This window comes from Pyxicephalus adspersus, chromosome Z (genome assembly GCF_032062135.1).
Source record: "Pyxicephalus adspersus chromosome Z, UCB_Pads_2.0, whole genome shotgun sequence".
Lineage (NCBI taxonomy): Eukaryota > Metazoa > Chordata > Amphibia > Anura > Pyxicephalidae > Pyxicephalus > Pyxicephalus adspersus.
The window spans coordinates 57,692,591-57,705,565 of record NC_092871.1 but is presented as its reverse complement, the minus strand read 5'-3'; the positions used below and the strand labels follow the sequence as shown (position 1 = coordinate 57,705,565).

General features: G+C 40.1%; 1 protein-coding gene across 5 annotated transcripts in view; it reads left to right on the top strand.

Annotated features, from left to right (window-relative positions):
- LOC140343593 (discoidin domain-containing receptor 2-like) overlaps positions 1-12,975 on the top strand; it is a 128,753-nt gene that overhangs the window by 91,623 nt on the left and 24,155 nt on the right. For 2 of the 5 annotated variants that reach the window (XM_072430306.1, XM_072430308.1), the window contains exons 2-3: positions 10,755-10,897; positions 12,577-12,679. In XM_072430306.1, coding sequence (XP_072286407.1) covers positions 10,834-10,897; positions 12,577-12,679 — 167 coding nt within the window. In that variant the 5' untranslated portion in view covers positions 10,755-10,833. Of the gene's footprint in view, positions 1-4,906; positions 10,898-12,576; positions 12,680-12,975 lie in introns of those variants that run through there. The other 3 variants (XM_072430310.1, XM_072430309.1, XM_072430307.1) reach the window with 2 other exon arrangements.

Sequence of the window (12,975 nt, the reverse complement as noted above, 5' to 3'; positions counted from 1 at the left end):
ATAAACAAAAATTTCTACGCAAAAAAAATAGGATCACTTTTTGCATCAAAAAATGACAGAATTAGAACGCTAGGGGGGTTAAAGAGCCTGTTCACCAATGCTAGAGGTCTAGCAAACAAAATAGGATAGTTGGAAGCATTATTGAGTGAGGAGGATTTTAACTTAGTTGGCATTGCTAAATCCTGGCTTTGTTCTTCGTATGACTGGGCTGTCAATATTCCTGGGTATACTCTCTTTCGTGAAGACAGTCGAACAAAATGGTGGTGGGGTCTGTCTGTATGTGAGATGTGATCTAAAAGTGAATGTGAAAGAAGAAATTGGGGATGGAATAAGGGATGAGGTTGAGGCATTATGGGTGGAGTTGAATGTGGGGTTGAATAACACACAAATAATTATTGGAGTCTGCTATAGGCCCCCCAGTGCTAAGGAAGAAATAGAAAATCAACTACTAGCACAGATAGAAAAAGCAGCAAAAAGTGGAAGTGTTTTAATCATGGGAGATTTCAACTACCCTGACATTGACTGGAATAATAGCACTACAGGAATAGCAAAAGAGAGGAAATTTGTGAATTTAATACAAGATAATTTTATGGTACATTTTTGGAAGCCCCAACTAGAAATGATACTCTGCTGGACCTAATTCTTTCTAACAATGCAGAGCTTATAACAAATTAAAGAGAATTTGGGTAGCAGTAACCATAATACGATTTCATTTAATGTAAGCAAGTAAACAAGAAGCAAAAATAGGAAAGATAAAAACAATTAAATTTAAGAGAGCAAATTTTCCATTATTAAGGGCGGCTCTCCGTGACTTGGACTGGGAAACAATATTGTCCTCAAAGAACACAGAACAGAAATGGAAATGTTTCAAATCTGTTCTACAAAAGCAAACTGAAAAATATATTCCAATGGGTAATAAGTTTAAGAGGCTAAAATTAAAACCTATGTGGCTTACAGCTGATGTTAAAAATACATAAGGAACAAGAAAAGGGCATTCCAAAAATATAAAAATGAAGGATCACCTTCATCATTTGAAACCTATATGGGGATAAAGACAAGGCAGATTTACTAAACACTTTTTTTTAGCTCCGTGTACACAAAGGAAAATGGCAGAGCTCAAGTCCAAATTCATAATAGCAATGTCACTACCTTATGCAATGCTCAGAACTGATGATTGATGAGAAACAGCTGGGAAAAATTAGGGTTGACAAAGCACAAGGACCTGATGGATTACATCCACGTGTCCTCAAAGAGCTGAGCTCTGTGGTTCCCATCTTCAAAAACGGAGCAAAGTCATTACCAGGTAACTACAGATCCGTTAGTTTAACTTTCATGGTTGGAAAGGTCTTGGATAGTTTGATAAAGAACCACATAACAGTTGATATAGTGTACTTGGACTTTGCTAAAGCATTTTACACTGTACCCTACAGACGGTTAATATGCAAGTTAGGGTCAATAGGTTTAGAAAAGTCAATCTGTAAATGGATAGAGAACTGGCTTAAAGATCGCATCCAGGGGGTTGTAATTAATGATTCATACTCTGAATGCTCTGGGGGTTCTGGTAGATCATAGACTTAATAACAACAAGCAATGCCAAGCTACAATATCTAAAACTAGCGAAGTACTGTCTTGTATTAAAAGAGGAATAGACTGCAGAGATGGAGACATAATCTTGCCCCTGTACAAAGCACTGGTCAGACCACATTTGGAGTATGCAGTCCAGTTTTGGGCACCAGTTCAAAAAGAGGGCATTGTTGAATTGACAACAGTGCAGAGAAGGGTAACTAAATTAATAAAAGGAATGGAGGAGCTCAGCTATAAGGAGAGATTAGCTGAACTGAATCCATTCTGCCTTGAGAAGAGACGTTTAAAGGTACGTACACACGTCAGATTTTTATCGCCCGATAATCGGCATCGGCCAATTATCGGGCGAAAATCTGCCGTGTGTACAGTCGGTGTCGTCCATCCTCCGGACGACCGACCTGCCGGATCCACGGACGATGGACGACAGCCGATCCTAATGAAAGGGAAGGGGAGAGCGCGCAGCAGGGTGCCGCTCCGTCGCTCTCCCCCTCCCCTCTCCATAGAGCATGAACGGTGCTGTATGTACAGCACCGTTCATGCATTGTGCACTCCCTTGTCGTTGGAAAGGATCGTGAAAGATCCTTTCCAACGACAAAAATTGGAAGTGTGTATGCAGCTTAAGGGGGGATATGATCACCCTGTATAAATATATAAACGGTCCATATAGAGAACTCTTTTCCCCATTATTCACTTTGAGATCATTACAAAGAACAAGAGGGCATGCTTGAAGTTTAGGCTCCGGATAAGGAAAGGATTCTTCACTGTAAGGTATGGGAATCGGCTCCCTTTAGGAAGTGGTTTCATCAACTAATATAGTTTGCTTTAAGTAAAAGCTGGATGTTTTTTTAGAACCACAGAATATAACTGGGTATTAAGGCTTTAAAATAAAAAGAACAGAGACTGTTGATCCAGGGAACATCTGATTGGCTCATGGAATCAGGAAGGACTTTTTCCCCCTGTTGAAGCAAATTGTACCAGGTTTTTTTTTTCTCGCCTTCCTCTGGACCAACTATGTCTTATAAGGTTTTATATCTGGGATAAGTTTATTTCCCTAGTGGTTGAAATTGATGGACTTATGTTTTTTTTCAACCTAACCTACTATGTAACTATGTGCCAAAGCATACCCTGGACACTTGTTGGCTCTCACAGTGGCAGATATTTGCATTGTTTAGTGATGTACAGGATCCCTGCAACTATTTCATATTTATTATGTGGCCCTTAGGCCTTTAACAGCAAGTAGTCTTTTTTTTTCTTGCTATTTTCTTACCATTTTCTTACCATGGCCATTAAAGGACCTAAAATAGTAAACAGAGAAAAGTTATTGTATTTCTTCTGTGGCTTTGCATTGTGTGTTCTGTGACATATGCAAATCCATACCTTTTTGTCTTTGTGCCATCTAGGAGATTTTGCTATACTTTCTGTCCTATCACCATAACAGATGTCCACATTAGAAAATGTATCACAGAAAATCACTTCCAGTGAAATTTAATATTATTATTATTATTATCCAGTATTTATATGCCACCAACATATTATGCAGCACTTTACAAAGTCCATAGTTATATCACTAGGTTGTCTTTATGGAAGTTTTTTTTTTTTTTTTTTTTTGAGGGAAAGCCAATTAACTTAACTGAATGTTTTTTGGAATGTAGGAGCAAACGGGAGTACCTGGAGGAAACCCACACAAACACCTGCAAACTCTATACAGATAGTGTTCTGGCCGAGATTCTTTCCCTGGACCTAGCACTGCAAAGGCCAGAGTGCTAACCTTTGAGCCACGGTGCCGTCCAAATTTATACCATTGGTCCATAAAGCATCTCAAGGTCTAGTGTAAAATGTGCCAAATTCATGAAACCCTTTTATCAACTCAAGTTTAAAACAAATCCTAAGACAGAATTAAAATCTGATCATTAGGTTGTCTTCACCTTCTGTGTAATTTGGTAGAAAACGTGATTTTTACATGTTTCACATAAACATTTCCCCATAGAACCCCTGGACCAACCCACTTTTTTACTTTGTGTATATTTCATACTTTTTTGCAGAATTATAGCATATGGTTTAAGTTTGTATTGGGTGCCCCCACACTTTAAGTATCACCAGTCACCACTACCCTCCATCTGCAAATAGCCAAACTGAAAGATTTGCTTTTGAGGGATCATTATGAGCCACCTTCTATAAATCCTTTAATCCGTTTTAGTACCTAATGCTTGTTTAGACCTAAAAAAAGCAATTTATGCTAGCTATCATATCAGATAAAAAGACTACACATGGTTCCAACGCTGCATTGATACAGTATTTTTATTTCCATGATAATATTTCATGCTGTGATTGGCACCCTGGTCACAGCCCTGCCATTCACTGTTCACATACCTTCATATTGCCAGGACTGGTCTTCAGGAGATATGCAGAGGAGGAAGGTCCTTTTTGTACAGATAACACCACATGTTTTCAATTAGGGTCACTCAGAGAGAATCTTCCAGGAATTTTAGGTCTGTAAACATCTAGAAAGACCAGTGAAAACAAGGGAGGGTACAATTCACAATTGTAGATCTGGGGGTCTACTTATTAATGGGGGCTTCCAGATTTGAAAGTCCTGCTAAAAACGTTTATAAAAGCCCCCATTGTTTTCAATTGAAACTTTCATAAAAGCTTAAAAACGCTTGAAAAAGCCTCTATTGGGTTCAATTGAAGCGTTGTCAAGCGTTTTCATGCGTTTTCCCGCGTTTTCTCGCGTTTAACCAGCGTTTTAATTTTTTAAACGTTGCAAGCACTGTTTAAGATAACGCCCAAAAACGTGCCTGAAGGAAACGTCCTGGTGTAGATTAGCCCATTGGAATGCATGGGGACTTCAAACATGGGCTTTAAAAGCCTCAGGTTAAACGCTGGGGAAACAGTCCGTGTAGACTAAGCCTAATGGCCTAAAAAAGCAGCAAAACTCCCTGTAAGTCTTTATTGCCACCTAGTGGCTGCAAAATGTTTGTATGATGAAAGAAGGAAGGATTGCCTCATGCATGTTAGTGGAACCAAAACAATTTACAACATAAGTTTGAAGACTTGATATATGTTTTTTTTTTTTTTTTTTAACTGTTTTTATTAGTTTTTATTTTTACAGAATACAATATAATCAAACCGATAACAAAAACCAGACAATGGGATATAAAGGAGAACAACAAAACGGGGGGAGGAGAGGGGAACACTCATAACCTGTTGGTGAATATAAACGTAAGATAGAACCAGTATAGCACCAGTCATTAAAGTTTGTAGCAGAACAACAAGGCTATTAGGGTGATATATTTGTTAAGTACCATGTAGAGTATTGGAATGGTAAAAGAATCGATGTGCGCTCTAAGTCAGTAAAGGCATAGAGTAAAAACTGGTACCACTGCTGCCAGAAGCGGGTTATACAGTCATCACCTTGGAGTTGCGCATCCAGCATTTCTCTGAAAAACAGTCCTTTGAGGGAAACAATGACTTGATCCAAGGTAGGTGGAAGAGGTTGGATCCAGCTTCGCATAATCGCTCGTCTGGCTGCTAGGAGGCAAACATTAGTCCATTTCTGCATAGGACGTGGGACATTATCAATGCACACGCCTTCCCAAGAACCAAACAAGAGCAGAGAGGGTTTATTGGGGACAGTATGGCCAGCAACATTAGATACTAACAAAACGATTTGTTTCCAGTAATTTGTGATAAGTGGGCAAAACCATAGACGGTGAGTAAAGGATGCTTTAATAGCATTACACTTAGGACATTGAAAATGCCAAGTCCTAGATTGAAGGTCAGATGAGGAAGGTCTGAATACTTTATAGGTTCTGTGCAATATCATAAGCTGAGACTCCCGCCACACCTCATTGATAATACTTTTCCTAACCGTCAGATAACCTTGTATGGCAGAGTCAACTATATCAGGATCTGAGAAATCTTTCTGCCACAGTTTTACATTAGAAATTGACAGAGGATTAGTAAAGGAAGGTAGAAGGTATGCATAGTTGTTAGAGATGTTGGGGGGAGAGAGCGATAGAAGTTTATCAAAACTGTTAGGACAGAGTAGGCCATCATATTGTGATATCAAGGATTTAAAATAAGACATAGCCTGATTGTAATATATTGGATGAAGTGCCCAACTAGGGATATCGTACTTGGCCGCCAAATCCGATATAGATAATTTGGTCTGGTCTTCTAGTCTAAAAAGATCCCTAAAATACTTCAGACCCTTGCACTTCCATAATTTAAATGCTGCTTGCTCACGAGCTTGTGGAAATAAAGGATTGCCACATATGGGTAAATATTGGGATAGGCGAATTGGAAGTTTAAGCCGTTGTCTAATTACCTTCCAGGCAATCACTGTATCCCTAAGCACTATATTATGTCGCAGGGGGATTGAAAATCTAGAGACCTGGCAGTGTAATAGGGCACACAAGTCCCAAGGGTGAGACATAGCGCTTTCCAGTGGTACATTGGAATAATGGGATGTCCCCCTGAGCCAGTCTACAACATGTCTGGCTAAACAGGCTAGATTGTATAATCTTACATTTGGGAAGCCTACACCCCCTTCGGTCTTGGGCAAGTAAAGTTTCGCCAGTGAAATTCTCGGGTGTTTACTCGCCCATAGAAATTTCGTGAAAGCTCTATTTAGAGTATTGACATCTGTATGCGTTAGTAGTATGGGTAATGTCTGCAAAGGATAGAGCAGTTTTGAAAAAGACATCATCTTTATCAGGTGACAACGACCCAGGAACGATAGAGGTAGGTTTTCCCACATTTTCAATTCCCTTTGTATTTTGGTAATCAATGGAGGGTAATTCAAGGTATACAAGGAAGATGGCAACCAGCCAATACGAATGCCAAGATACAATATAGAGTGTGGCGCCAGTTTAAATGGTACATGTGACCTCCATTTGTCAACAGTCTTGTTAGATCTGGCCAGAGACAATATCTCGCTTTTATCAAAGTTTATTTTTAACCCTGAGAAACTTTCGTAAGTGTGAAACACCGATCTAATGGCATTACAATCGTTTTTAGGGTCAGAAGTGAAATTTAAGATATCATCTGCAAAAAAAGCAGTGCGCAGCTGAGTATCTTGTACCGGAATGCCATGTAGTAATGGGGTGTTGTCTAAGTATCTGACCAGCGCTTCTAAAGGAAGATTAAATAGGAGAGGGGACAATGGACACCCCTGTCTGGTCCCTCTGTATAGGGTAATGGGACTGGACAGGAAGCCGTGTGTATGTATATTAGCCCTCAGAGATGTATACATGGCCTCCAGTAGTTTAAGAAAGGGGCCTTTGATGCCAATATGTTTAAGTACCTGAAAAAGCCAGGGGATTTGCACAGTGTCAAAAGCTTTTTGTGCATCAATCGCAATGATGGCTGAATCTGATTCAGGATGTCTCTTTGCAACCTCTGGGGCTACTAGTACTTTTCGAATATTAGAGACTGCTGCTCTACCTTGTACAAAACCTACTTGTGAGATAGATATGAGGGAAGGCATTCATTTAGCTAGTCTGTCAGCTAAAATCTTGGACAATATTTTAGCGTCGATATTAATCAAAGAAATGGGGCGGTATGACTCCGGGTCACAAGGATTCTTATCTTTTTTCAGCAAGAGCCTAATATATGCTTCCTGACCAGACTGAAAATATATACCTTTGTCCCAAAGAGTAGTATACATGGCATGAAGATCATCCACTACCCTATCACCCAGGAATTTGTAAAATTCAGTCGTGAAGCCGTCTGGACCTGGGGCTTTCCCATTCTTTAAAGATTTAATTGTCATCGAGATCTGTTCTTTAGTAATGGGGGCATTCAAGGTATCCAAATTATCTTGCTGTAAGTGCATTAGTTCTACATTCCTTAAAAATGTGGCTCCAGCCTGGATATCACTTTCAGGAGAAGAATAAAGATTTTGAAAATATTGGGCCAGGCACTGGTTCACCTCCTTAGGGGAGGTTACCATATCGCCTGTGCACGAGCGCAATTTGGGGATATGTGTTGGTTTATAGCCCGTTCGTACCAGGTTAGCCAACATCCTTCCGGATTTATTGCCAAATTTATGAAATTCTAAGGATCTATACTTGCATTTCAGCTGCTCGTATTGATAGAGCCAAGAGTCAAATTTACGTTTAGCGTCATGCCAGGCCTGTTTAGCACTCGGGGTAGGATTGTCCGATAGCGCCTGTTGCGCATTTCGGAGCTCCTGTTGGGCTGATAAAAAATTGGATAGAGTCATCTTTTTCTTTTTGGACAAAAAAGAAATAATCTGTCCTCTAAGGTAGGCCTTTCCTGCCTCCCAAAATAATATCGGAGCATTTCTATGAGCTGCATTGTTTTGGACATATTTAAGCCATGCAGATGTCAAAGTTCCTTGGAACTCAGGGTCCTTTATCAAATAAGAGGGAAAGCGCCAAGGTATATAATCTCCTTTGGGGTATTGGTCTCGTAATAAAATCGATATAGGAGAGTGGTCCGAGATCTCCATGGTGTGTATCTCTGATGATTCAACTTTACTCAGGATGGTATCTGTGCAAAACAGATAGTCCAAGCGGGCCTGGGCCACATGAGCTTGTGAAACAAAGGTATATTGTCTCTCTAAAGGATGGTATTGTCGCCAGATATCATTCAGGGACATTGCATGGGCAAAATCCGACAACACCGAATGGGGCGTGGACCTAGCCCCACTCCTATCCACACTAGAGCTTCTATCCTCAGAGTACAACATAACCGAGTTGAAAGTACAACATAACCGAATTGAAATCACATCAAGGCAGACACTTCCTGAAAAAAGGAAGATGTTGGCGAATTTGGGGCATATATATTATAAATAGATAAGTCATGGTCAGAAAGTTGAAATAGTATTTTCAAAATACGTCCAACAGAATCACTCTGCACTGTTTTAACTTGGCCCTGAAGAGACCTATGGATCAAAACCATTACCCCAGCTTTCCTGTCCACAGAGGGGGAGCCATAAACTTCCCCAACCCATAATTTTTTCATTCTGTGAAAATCCCTGTCACCCAGATGTGTCTCTTGTAGTAATGCGATATCTGTTCGTAGTTTTTTCAAATGACGAAGCACAGACATGCGTTTATTAGGGGAACGCAACCCCTTAACGTTCCATAAGATTATACGCATAATAAATTAGGAGAAGGATTATTCACAGAAGAAGTATGACAATCACAGTGTAGCATCAACACATGAGGCATACATGTCGTGTAAAAACATAATGAGATGGCAAACGTACAGATGAGGAATTACAATATTATCAACAGTAGACCTGGTTCATAAGAAGCAAGTAAGGTGCAACATACACAAAATCTGCAATGGCTGTATGGATAGAAAATATGAGTGTACCCAGAAACAATACCTACCAAACATAGAGGGGACAACAGACAAACACAGGGGGGAGAACAGACAAAATAAAGAGATGACTTTCTATTTTTCCTCGCGGGGCTGTTACAGATCAACCAAGTCAGTGATATCAACAATAGCATCACAATCACCATGAAGGCAGGCTCACACCTCGCATAGTGGGCATATGAAAGGTATAGTTTCAAAAGAAACTAAAAAAATAAGGCACTTTGAAGTAGAGCAAAGCTCCAGGCAGATCATCTCGCCTTAGGCTGCATCTCGGCGCGGTGAATATCTCGAATCCATTTAGTGGACGATGGTCCAGGTTGCCTAGATGGTTGTGGTGAGTATACTGGGATTAAGGAGCGCTCAGTCGAGCGTGGTGGTGAAGCACTCTCATTCTCAGAAGGTGTAGAAGGTAGGTCTGATAACGCTTGTATCAGATTTTCAGCTTCCTCAGCAGAGGTGAACGAATATTTTCGCCTTTTAGCATCAGACAAATGAAGGATTGCTGGGTAGGCCAAGGTGAAGCGTATTTTGTGATGATATAGTGTAGAACAAGCTTGTTGAAAACTACGCCTTTTGCGTGACACTTCAGCAGAGTAGTCAGCGAATAGAAGCAGGGAGCCCCCCTCAAGCTGAAGACTGCGTTGACTACGGAAAGCATGGAGTAAACGATTCCTGTCGGTATAATAGGAATAGGCTACAAGAACTGGTCTTGGGTTAGACCGTTCTTTACGGACCGGACCCAGTCTATGCACACGTTCCACTTTGCAGGAGGATTGAAGACCCAATAATTTCGGTAGTACATTAGAACATATATCAAGGAGCTGTGAGGGTTTAACAGATTCTGGGAGACCCACGATTCGTAGGTTGTTGCGTCTTGACCTGTTTTCTAGGTCTTCTATTTTATCTTGTAGTGCCTGCGCCTTTGCTTCCAACTTAGAAACAAGTATTCTGGTGGATGTAGCATCATCCTCTATCAGCGTAATTCGCTGTTCAGCACTATCCAATCTTTGGGACTGTTCCCTTATATCTTTCCTCAGGGATTGGATACCTTTATGCACTGCAGCGTCAATAGCCTCTTGTAATGTGGGTTTAAGTAATGCAGCCACTGCATCTGCAATTTGTGCAGGGCTAGATATGACAGAGAAATCATCGCTGTGTACCTGAGAGGGAGCAGCAGTGCTGGATGCTCGGGAGGATGCGGTGGCCATCTTGGAAGGCGTGGCCTTGATCTTGTCCTTTTTCCCCATAGATTCCTGGCTGTTAGATAGGAGGGAGCGTTCCAGAAACCGGTCCATCCAGGCACCGGTGAGCCAAATGAGAGCCGCAGGCGGGTAAGTATGCTGTATGCCGGTTTTGTATCGTGGGATCCCGGAGGTGAGCAGGAGCCGGGTCTACATGCCGCCTGCACGCGAGGCGCCGGAACCGGAAGTCGATATATGTTTTAATTGTCACCCTTTACTGGTCTACAATAGAGGTATATTACTATATAATAAAAAAGATAAATGTGTTTTTGTTTAAATGCAGTTGATCTGTCCTTCCAGCTGTCTTTTTAAAGCATTCTGTTGCAGTAAACCTTTCATCCTGCTTCCAAATTATTTATGGGAAAGAAATGATGGCATAAGAACTAGTGGGTTTAAGTAAACACACCCTTATATATGGCTTCTTTACTCTCTCCCTGGGTATGTGTTTGGAGTGTTTTCTTTGTTTACAACCATTCAGCTAAAAGTTGCCTCTTTTTACAGTCTCAGAAAGTTGGGAGGAATCTTAAATCAGTTTAATTAGAGCTAATTGATATTTTTATTTTCTTGTTGCAGAAATGTAGTTGCCTGGCGAGATCAGTGTACAAGAGAACTGGAAAGCAGGCCGAGTCTGTACACATCCGGCCCTTGCAGAATGTATCTCCGTCTTCTTCTGCTGACCCTGCTGACTGGACACTCCACATCGGAAGTTATATTATGTGAGAGCTTTATAAGATAAAATGATAGGTGATAGGTTTTAATGAAAATACTGCAGATGGCAGGTGTATAACTATCATCCCTGTATTTAAACCAAATCCCAAAATGTCAAGGAGGTTACATATAAATAATAGACACCCAACTCTAGGGAGGAATCTGAAAGAGAAGCCAAGTGTTGACTTTGAAAACATAACTACAGCACTGAAGTAAAGAAAACAAGCCCAAAGACTCAATTCCTGATTGTCATTTGCAAGCAAAAAAGTGACAAAGAAGTATGTATAATATATACCTTGAGGCAAAAAGATAGAAAGGTATTAGTTGGGTCAATAGAATGCTGAATTACCTGTAGAAGGTGAAGAGAAAAGCTGAGGATGTGCTGGTGGACAGAAGACAGGTGAGTGGGAGGAAGAGGAAGGGCACACCTAGAGGGTGGCTGTAATACACATGTCTGCATTGTGTTTATGCACAATATTCTTGCATCTGTCATTTTTCCAATACAAGAACGAATTTGGTAATAAGGCCTCTTTCAATATGCCTACACCATCTAAATTACCATTTCCAATATGGTTGTTTACATGGGAAGGAGAGAGGGAATTCATGAAATGGGTGTACCCTACTCAGTATAAACTTTCAACTGCTCCTCACCATCATATTATACTCTCATTAAATATTAATTTGAATCAAAATTGAGCAGTGATCAAGTGATTACTATAGAAATTGAATGCTGGCTAGAGCTAAAATCATGTGGGTAAGTATTCAGGAACTTTTTGGGTTTTTATTAAAAGATTTTACATTATCAGTGTTATAATTTTATATTGTAATGGTAGTACAGTGGCTCAGTGGTTAGCACTTTCGCCTTTGCAGCGATAGGTCCCTGGAACAAATCTTGGCCAGGACACTATCTGCATAGAGTTGTTTTGAACGAAGGAATGTTCACATTCATGTTTGAAGACTGAGCTTTGTTGCTTGATACATGTTTCAAAATATGATCAGTGGTATATGTGAAAAACAGGGTATTATCAATTGATCGGCAAATACTTACCATGCTATTACCCATCTGAACCATTGGGGTTCTACATGGGACTGTGGTTACCTTCTGCTCTTCTCCACATTAACATTCCTCCTACACCCACCCTACGTTTTTATAACCCGTACACCACCCCTATCTGCTTCCTTCTTTAACACCCTTATATTGTCTTCTAAATATTCTCTTTTGAGACCCATACAGGGATTACAATTATATTATTAAAGACCCGTAGGTTTGATTTTAATTTATTTTAGTTGCATACCATCTGGATAGCTAATGCATACATTATCCTAGGACACAATAACCTCTAATATATTTCATACACTTGTCTGTGCGACAAAGATCTTCCACAACTATGCCATGTGGCCTCTAGTCTGCTGTCTTTTCTTGCCCGTGATGGTAGTTTCTGGGTTGATTGTATATCTATTTTTTCTCAATAACTGCATTTTAACCTGTACCTGCTGTTACTCTGTTTTAATATTGATGTTCATTTTGGTATGTACATCTCTACAAAAATCTTAATAAACATAATGAAATTGAAAAAAGGGTATGCAATCATTTAGCTATTTGGTGTAAGCCCAACACAGATGTTATTTATACATATGTATAAAACAACATTTACCAACTATACCTCTTATTTTCATGTGTCTGCAGCTATATGCCGCTATGCGCTAGGAATGTATGACAGGACGATACATGATGAGGATATCACCGCTTCTAGTCAATGGTATGAGTCAACAGGACCACAGTTTGCAAGGTATGTGTTCTGCTGTACATAGAACTATGTGTAAGGTACACATGATGTTGAAAAAATGTCAGACACAATCAGCTTCTTCCCTTTGCCAACATGTAATGGTAAGATTTTTCCTCTCCTTCCATCTAGGGCAAGATACAGGGCAGCCAGAAAAGATAGTTACGGAAAGCATAACTTGGCTCCACATGCCTGTTATCTTACATACTGCACTTTTGAATTACCTACACTAAGAAAGGCTGTCCTTATTGTTTTTTTCCATTTTACTAAATTGATACTAGCATTCTTGCCCTCCTATCTTT